The sequence below is a fragment of the Triticum urartu genome, unplaced genomic scaffold (assembly GCF_003073215.2).
Source record: "Triticum urartu cultivar G1812 unplaced genomic scaffold, Tu2.1 TuUngrouped_contig_4876, whole genome shotgun sequence".
Taxonomy (NCBI): domain Eukaryota; kingdom Viridiplantae; phylum Streptophyta; class Magnoliopsida; order Poales; family Poaceae; genus Triticum; species Triticum urartu.
This window is the reverse complement of record NW_024115501.1, coordinates 1-9,662: the sequence shown is the minus strand read 5'-3', so window position 1 is coordinate 9,662 and position 9,662 is coordinate 1. Positions and strand designations below refer to the sequence as shown.

Genomic DNA, 9,662 nt, shown 5'->3' with positions numbered 1-9,662 from the left:
GCAACTTTAGTGTAATAATAATAATAATAATAATAATAATAATAATAATAATAATAATAATAATTCGTAGAGTAGTTCGCTTCGTTTCAACATTTTTTGTAAAGTTGTAATGTGAAGCGGATGGAATAAAGGAAGGAGGCAAACTTGTGGTTGCCAAATCATCCGCTATTTACGTTTTTTATTATGGTAAGCAAGTGTAGCAAAATATGGCTGTGCTATAAATTTTCTATTGATGTGTCACTTGTAAGCTGCTTGGATGATTTGGAAAATGCCAACATGTTCAAACTTAACTTAAAGAAGTCTTTGAAACTGTGCAAAAGTATGTCTGCCTTGTTGCAACTATAATGTTTTCTGTGATAGCATGGCCATGGACTATGGCTGAAGTGGAAAACAATGAGTTTGATCTGCCAACGATGAGTGAAGTGGTTAATGTTCTCTGAGTGAAGCGGAAAACGATGAGTTTGATCTCCCGACGATGAGTGAAGTGGTCCGGGTTCTCGATGGTTCTGTAATGCCAAGACTACCCGCAGCCCTAAGAGAATCAATCATCTGATGCTGCAACTTCAATGTAATAATAATTCATAGTCCGTCCGTGTTACTGATTCTTGTTCCAACAAATTTTGGAGTTGTCATTTGGATGATTATGTATGGTATGCAAGGACTGACCACTGAAAAGTTTCCTTGCAAAGCATTGTAGCAAAAGTATGGCATAACTGCATATATACATCGAGCAAGAAAACTTTGCAGCAAAGTTTGCAATCTTTTTTTGTTTGACCGGAACTACGGCAGGGAAAGCCAACCTGCACCAAGCTTTTATTGAATTAATTGAAGAATTTGGCGCAACCAAGAGAAAACAAGGAAAAGAAAATATGTTACAAGAATAAGGGTAAGTTCAACTTCTTTTTCCATTAGGCCGTTAGCTCATGAACTGGTCAATTGCATAAGACTGAACTAAAGATAAAACTGACAGCGGCGCTTATCCATCATCTTAGACACCTGATTCCGCATTAGCTTGAGATCCTGGAGCAAGTTTAATGCTAATCTCCAAGTTCACACACCAAAGAAAAAGAGAATAATAGTCCTCAAATTCTTAAATGCTGAAGAATATAATAAAAACTGGCCAATTCTAGACATGAGAAAGGGAGCAGCTTCAACATAAAGGAGAGAATATATCAGAAATCTTTTTTTCCCGAGAAAACACAACAGACCTTTGCGTTTCATTCCATTGAAATGCAGAAATCTTACAATTCAATTGAGCGACGGTTTCAGATGTTCTCCTTCCCCCCTTTTCTAAATACGAGATGCACATTATCTAAAATATGCAATGAACATGTGAACACTTTTCATTTTGCTACATATGGTTTCTATTTTGGAATAATTCTTTTGGGTATCATTTTTATCCATTTAGGAAATATTTTTTCTTTTTTATTAGTTATACTATTTTTATATATTACACATTTCACAATTTTCTTTAAGTCTGATAAAATAATTAATTGAGAAAAAATCCTAATGGGGCGGTGCGGGACAGGCCGACACTTTGGGCTATGAATTGAAACTCATGAAGCAATGTGATGAAAGCTCATAAGGTCAGCCCGACTAAACTGTAAAATAGAGTAAAAACATGGCAAGACCAAAGGCACCCCCACCAGGCTTTATGCAAAATACATGTGGACGCGGCCATGAAAAGAAATCAGGTGAGTGGCTCAGCAACGGCTGTATGCCGAGACGATAAAAGAAACTACATGGGTAGCTCCTCACTGGTAATTTATGGCATAAATGATGAAGCAACATTGGAAGCTATTACGTGTCGAGAGGCGCTATCTCTAGCAGAGGATCTCATGATTCAAAATTTTGTTATAGCCTCAGATTCGAAACAGATTGTTAAGGATATAGAGAAGGGAAGTTTGGGAGCTTATGGGAACATCATTAGAAAGGTTAATATGAGGTCTCAAATGTTTAGTTGTACTTTTTCCTTTGAAGGCCGAGTTGCTAATAGTGATGCTGGTAGGTTAGCCAAGTTCTCGCATCCACTCGATCAGGAGCGACACGTGTGGTTGGTTCAACCCCATGATCCATTTTGTATCTCATAACATGTGGATTTTGAGCAATAAAAGTGATACCCCTAAAAAAAGAGTAAAAACATTTCCTCCCCTAAAAAAAAGTAAAAACATTTCCTATATGGGCCGTGCCCCACAGGGCGAGGAATAGGAGGTCTCCTCCTCCCATCCCTCCGCCGTTGCCTCCCAGCCTCACCGCCGCGGCGGCCGGAGAAGAGTGTCCCAGCGCGAGATGTTCGGGCTCGGCCCTGACCCCGATGACCCCGACCGGCCGCCTCCGGCCCGGCCCTCCTCAGCTCCCCCCCCCCCCCGCCGTTGCCCCCCAGCCTCGCCGCCGCGGCGGCCGGAGAAGAGTGTCCCAGCGCGAGATGTTCGGGCTCGGCCCTGACCCCGATGACCCCGACCGGCCGCCTCCGGCCCGGCCCTCCTCAGCTCCCCCCCCCCCCCGCCGTTGCCCCCCAGCCTCGCCGCCGCGGCGGCCGGAGAAGAGTGTCCCAGCGCGAGATGTTCGGGCTCGGCCCTGACCCCGATGACCCCGACCGGCCGCCTCCGGCCCGGCCCTCCTCAGCTCCCGCGTCGGCGCCGGCAAGCCCGAGCGCCTCGCGGACTGCTTTCTCCTCCGCAGGTTCGCTTCTCCCTTCCTCTCGCCTCATATCCCACTGGAAGAGTTCAGACTTCAGACTCATCCGTGTGCGTGCTGTGCGTAATAAGTTGAACCACATCAGACTAGTTTTACTTTCAGGCTAGATTCATACGGTGGTCTGAATCTTGGTCTACTAGTTGGATTCTGAAGAATGCTAGTACTGTATTTCTTTCTCTAGTTGGTTGACATGTGCTGTTGGAAGTGACAGTAGAAATTTCCAAAATGAAGCTCTCTTTTCCATTAGCATATTATTCGCATTTTGTAGCATTCGACCACTGAAGCAATTTTTTGTGGGTGGGTTTAGGTCAAAATGCCATGATCATTCAGCCCACTGCCTTGTTGACTGACCTTTTGACAGTCAACATGCCGTGAGGAAATGTTTGTGGGTTAGCACTCCCTGGAGCTCAACATTCTTCATAATTGTAATGTTGATTGGAAGGAATAAAGTAAGCATTGCAGCAAAATATAGCAGAACATATGTTTTGTTGTTGGGATAGTTCGATGTATATCCTTAAATCCTTGAATCAAAGGAAGATGTTGATATTAGCTCCCACTACGTGTTCGTCATCAAGAGCCTGTATAGCCTGGTCATGCCTCATGCTCCCTCGATGGTGGGGCCTCTTCGCGCACGACGCCAGCACTACAGTTCTGTGTGTTGCCACTTCCCCTATTCTGCCAGCCCGCCATACTCATTGAAGCCATTGCCATGAGGGTTGATGAATGGTAAGTATGCATTGTCCACTGAAACTCCTCGTAGATAAGCTATGGTCCACTGAAAGTATGGTCTTATTCTGCTAGCTTAGGACGGTTTCAATGCTTGTCCAGGCATAAGTTGAAATTTGAGTACCGACTTAGCTTTTGTTGATCTTCTGTGTTGATATGCTTTGAATTTGCATTTGTAGTGTTCGGCTATGCATTGAAGAAAATATTTTATTGGTTAGTTAGTAAAAGTGTTTTGAAAAGTTCTTTTCGAAGATAGCCCTCTAATATGTGAGGTACCTTTTCTGGTTTAGGTTAATATTAATATGAAGGTTGGTGAAAGCCGCGTGATTGACCTGATCATGGTCCATTGAAAGTCCTGCGTTGCAGTTATGGTAGTACAACTTTGTATTTATGGTACCATGTTGTGTATTTATGCTAATTATGTCCCAGTGTGAACTTAATTGACTTCCCCGTCTGCTTCAGTCTGCTCAACACTTGCCCTTCCATTCTATATAAACACCCACTCTGATCGTGGGATTTATTTGTGGCTAAATTGGATCTAATCTATGAAGCTGAAATTTTTGAAATTGATCTAAACTAATGTACAGAACCGATCTAGTCTATGGAACTGATCTAGTGCCGCGCCCCTGGGGAGAGAAGATTAATCTCCCCGGGGGCGGCGCGCTGCGGAAGTGGTGGAAGGTTCTAGGATCGGCGTCGTGAGACTAACCGCTCTAATACCATGTGGAAACTATAGGATGGATGAATATTATGTTTTTATTGATCTGACCCTTGTGGGGGTATATATAAAGATACAACGGAGGGATAGAGACTTAGAGTAGAGGACAAGTTACACGTGGTTCAAACCTATCCTATCTCTATCTCTATCTCTTATCTCTATCTTAAACATAGTTATACTTCTAATAGGCTGACAACTGACTGAAAAGCAGCATGCCATGAGGGTTCTTGACGTATATACTTCCAGTTGTAGCAATGGACTGGAGGCGATATATAGAAAGAAGCTCCCTCGCTGTTACTTATTTAGGATTTGCCGACATTGTCAAATTACGTCTAGCATTATATTGATGATTATTCTCCCTCAAAACAGAGCGCTAAGACTTGCTGTTCTGTGTGTTGCCATTTCCCCTATTCTGCCAGCCCATCAAGCTCATTGAAGCCATTGCCATAAGGGTTGATGAATGGTAAGTATGGTCCACTGAAAGTCCTCGTCGAGAAGCTATGGTCCACTGAATGGTAAGTATGGTCCTATCCTAGGCATAAGCTGAAATTTCAGTACTGAAGATGTGAGCCTCATATTGGCACTAGCACCATCCCTTCTGGTTCATTTTTGCCCCTTTTCTAGCTCTTTTTTTGTGTGTTTTAAGTTTGCCGACTTTAGCTCACAACATATTGTATTTCTGTGGTGGTACTTTTCTGGGGAGGGAGCTTTTGTTGATCTTCTGTCTTGATATGCCATGAATTTGCATTTGTAGTTTTCGACTATGCATTGAAGAAAAAAAATTGTTGGTTGGTTAGTAAAATGGTTTCGAAAAGTTATATTCGAAGACAGCCCTCTAATATTAATATGAAGGTTGGTGAATTGTAAGCTTGGTGAAAGCCTCGTGATTGACCTGACCATGGTCCATTGAAAGTCCTGCCTTGCAATTATGGTAGTACAACCTTGTATTTATGGTACCACTGTTGTATATTTATGCTAATTCTGCCCCAATGTGAACTTAGTTGACTTCCCCGTCAGCTTCAGTCTGCTGAACACTTGCCCTTCCATTCTATATAAACACCCACTCTTATCTAAATTATTCACTCTTTTTCACCATGCCTCCCCTCTACATACTACTCGGGCTTCTCCTCTTGCACACTGCTCCTTGGTGCTCCTCTGTAGCTGCAAATGAAGACACTCTCACATCAGACCAAGCACTTGCCGCCGGCGACAAGCTCGTCTCAAGAAACGGCAAGTTCGCCCTTGGCTTCTTCCAGCCAGCAGCAAGCAGCATCAGTAAGTCCTCCCGCAATGCCACCTCCCCTAGCTCCAGCTGGTACCTTGGCATATGGTTCAATAGGATCCCAGTTTTCACCACCGTGTGGGTTGCTAATAGAGAGGAGCCCATCACCCACCGCAACCTCAACCTGACACAGCTCAAGATCTCAAGCGATGGCAATCTTGTCATCGTGAACCATGCCGCCAAAACTGAATCCATTGTTTGGTCGACTCACATTGTCCATGGTCGAACCAGTAGCATAAACACCACCGCCTCTATAGCCGTTGTTCTCTTGAACAGTGGAAACCTTGCCCTACTCGCAAATAGCCAAGACATGTTGTGGCAGAGCTTCGACTACCCAACAGATGTTGCGCTTCCTGGTGCCAAGTTGGGCCGGAATAAGGTCCCCGGTTTCATTCGTCAGTACATATCAAAGAAAAGCTTAATTGATATTGGTCTAGGCTCATACAGCATTGAACTAGACAACACCGGGATCGTCCTCAAGCACCGCAACCCCTCGGTAGTGTACTGGCATTGGGCATCCTCCAGAACATCATCGTTGAATCTTGTACAATTAATCAAGACCACGTTAGATTTGGATCCCCGGACAAAAGGTTTGATTAACCCAGCTTATGTTGACAACGACCAAGAGGAGTACTACATGTACACTTCACCGGACGAATCATCGTCTTCTGTGTTTGTCTCAATAGGCATCTCTGGTCAGATAAAGGTGAATGTTTGGTCACAAGCCAACCAGTGTTGGCAAAGCATATATTCTGAGCCAGCCGATCCCTGCACTCCTCCTGCTACCTGCGGACCTTTCACGGTCTGCAACGGCATTGCACATCCATCTTGTGACTGTATGGAGAGCTTCTCCCAGAAGTCACTGCAGGATTGGGAGTTTGAGGATCGAACAGGAGGATGCATCAGAAACACACCTTTACATTGCCGCACAAGTGGTAACAACAAAAGCATGACAAGTTCAACAGACATATTCCACCCCATTGCTCGAGTCGTATTGCCCTACAACCCGCAAATTATAGATGTTGCTACCAGTCAAAGCAAATGTGAGCAAGCATGTCTTGGTTCCTGCTCCTGCACTGCTTATTCCTATAGCAATAGCAGATGCTCTATCTGGCATGGGGAATTGTATAGTGTAAATCTTAATGATGGCATTGATAATAATTCTGAAGATGTTCTTTATCTTCGCCTTGCTGCCAAAGATTTGCTACCAGGTTCTAGAAAAGAGAAAAGAAAACCAAAGGTCGGAGTTGTTACTATTGTAAGTATTATTGGTTTTGGGTTAATAATGGTCATGCTGCTGTTACTGATTTGGAGGAACAAATTCAAGTGGTGTGGTTTGCCTATACATGACAATCCAGGTAGTGCTGGTGGAATTGTAGCCTTCAGATACACTGACTTGGTTCGTGCTACTAAAAGCTTCTCAGAAAAGCTTGGAGGAGGTGGTTTTGGTTCTGTATACAAGGGGGTGTTAAGTGACTCAACAACTACTATAGCAGTGAAAAGGCTAGATGGTGCCCATCAAGGAGAGAAGCAATTCAGGGCCGAGGTGAGCTCAATTGGACTGATCCAACACATAAACCTAGTCAAATTGATTGGTTTCTGCTGCGAAGGTGATCACAGGTTACTTGTGTATGAACACATGTTAAATGGGTCTCTTGATGGTCATCTATTTAAGAGGAGCAATGCAAATGTTGTCGTCCTGAATTGGAACATCAGATATCAGATATCCCTAGGAGTTGCTAGAGGATTGTGCTACTTGCATCAGGGTTGTCATGAGTGCATTATACACTGCGATATTAAGCCAGAGAACATACTTCTGGATGCATCATTTGTTCCTAAAGTTGCAGACTTTGGGTTGGCAGCGTTTGTGGGAAGGGATTTCAGCCGAATTCTGACTTCATTCAGAGGAACTGTGGGTTATCTTGCCCCAGAGTGGCTTACTGGAGTGGCGATCACACCGAAAGTCGACGTTTACGGCTTCGGCATGGTGCTATTGGAAATTATATCAGGAAGGAGGAATTCCTCACCTGAAACATCGTATAACACTAGTAGCAGCAACAGTGATCAGAATATTGAATACTTCCCTGTGCAAGCCATCAGCAAGCTTCATGATGGAGATTTGAAGAGTTTGGTGGATCCACAGTTACATGGTGATTTCAATTTGGAAGAGGCTGAAAGGGTTTGCAAAGTTGCATGTTGGTGCATCCAAGATAATGAGTTGGATCGGCCAACAATGGGTGAAGTTGTCCGGGTTCTCGAGGGTCAACAGGACATTGATGTTCCTCCAATGCCAAGATTGCTTGCGGCTATAACTGAACAATCTGGTGCTGCAACTTCAATGTAATAATAATTTCTAGCCCAATGTAATCTTTGTTAATTTCAGCAATTTTCTTAAAAGTTGAAATGTGGAGTGTAAGGAATAAAAGGATGGCAAGCTTGCAGCAGCTAATTAGCTGTCTCTTATTATTTAGGTGTTTTAATGTCAATTATGTGTATGGTTTGTTCAGAGATCTATATATGCTCTGAACTTCAGAATTTATAATTGCAGTGCAGGAAGGTTACTATTAGTATGCTTAGGTACTATGCCAGCTATGGATTAATTTTTTTTTCAAACTGTACTTAATCAAACTGCAGCAGTTTCTGTAGTTCTGCAAGTAGGAAGATATCAGATCTGAAAGTTGTAGATGGATATGATGAAGAGACTACATCGGCTGTGTAACCGCCCGGTATTTCCAAATTTCTGTGTCGGTTGTATGATCCTGGCTATGCGCTTGCCCTTTATGGGGTGCCAGCTGAACCAAGAGAACCTTCGAAGACTCTGAAAAGAATGCAAATGCTTTACTTTGACCTTAGTATAGTCATGATCATGAACAAGTTAACAATCGTCATTGCAGCATGTATGTTTGTGCAGTTTCTTGGTTTTTTTCAGCACAGATGGTGAGTGGGAATCATGACACCGGTAGGATATGTAGGTGTTTTTTTTCCTATGCAGCCAATTCTGGTCTACGTGAATATAGTTTGTGTCACAATATTCATATAGAACATGGAAGACGATATGCCTTTGCCCAGGAACTGATGACTTGAAATATATAAGTATCAATAAATCTCCTCTACTTCATGAACTTGCAAGGTTATTTGTTTTGTTTCCCATACAATAGAAATTTCTTATGCAGATCATCTTTGCGTGTGTAATTACGGGCTTTTATATATTCACTCATTCTATTTATTTATTTATTTATTTCAGTCATATATGATGCACTAGGACCATGATGTTAACTTTTTTGCTCTTAATAAGCAGGTTTATTTAGGTACTATCTACTCAGTTGAACGATGAAGCTACTACCTTGGACTGGACAAAGTCAGTGGCCACAAATCTTTGATTCCCATGAAGTTGAATTTGTTCGGGAACCGGACGCTGATGTCGTTGTTGGTCACAAGCTCACTAGCAAGTGCCTCTATTGTTGGAGGGCTGCTGCTTATCAGCGTCTGTTGAATGCATCGCCGGGAGAATTCAAACAGTTCCCATGATAGAGTTGTTACGCCAAGAAAGAGAGGTGTTTGTGCAAGGCACAGAAATTGAACCTGAATGCTAAGGTGAGGCCATACCAGAATGCCAAGGTGAAGCCATACCAGAATGATGATGGCCAAGGTTTTGTTCAGGGAAATGCATGCCAAGGTGAAGCCATACCAGAATGCCATGCCTGACAGTGTTGTGGCCATGTGCTTTTGTATGCTCAGGTACTGCTTTACATCCCTACTATTTCTGTTCATCTACTATGACTGTACTAGTTGTTTTGGGTTTTTCTGCACATTATATATTTTAGGACAGGTTTTCTTATAACATTTGTTTATATGACCCTTCCTTGACCGAACATTTTTTCACAAGTATTTTTTTTTGTTCGAAAAGGAGGATATTTTGACAAGCCCGAGTCTGACAACATTGCACATTGAAATGCACTTACAGATAACTGTTGTTTCTGAAGAATCAAGCCAAAAGGAGACACTGGAAATCACGCCAACAAACTGATGAAGATAAGCCTCTGAAATACTCCCTCTATAAACTAATGTACAAACTGATGAAAGGTTAGCCTCGGACATACCTCTCAAAGCTTAGTTCAGAGATAAAGGTTGGTAATTCAGAGAAATTTAATGTCTGACATGTGTGGCTCACCTTTTTGTTCTCTTTAATTTGTCTGATTTCATGCGATGAACACACTCGAGAGCTGTGGTTGGAGTATT

At 42.9% G+C, this 9,662-nt stretch overlaps 1 protein-coding gene across 1 annotated transcript; it reads left to right on the top strand.

Moving 5' to 3' along the window:
* Window positions 1–5,235: 5,235 nt before the first annotated feature.
* LOC125528441 (G-type lectin S-receptor-like serine/threonine-protein kinase At2g19130) lies at window positions 5,236–7,857 on the top strand. The gene has a single exon (XM_048692920.1). The coding sequence runs from the start codon at window positions 5,236–5,238 to the stop codon at window positions 7,765–7,767; it is 2,532 nt and encodes an 843-aa protein (XP_048548877.1). The 3' UTR covers window positions 7,768–7,857.
* Window positions 7,858–9,662: the final 1,805 nt, after the last annotated feature.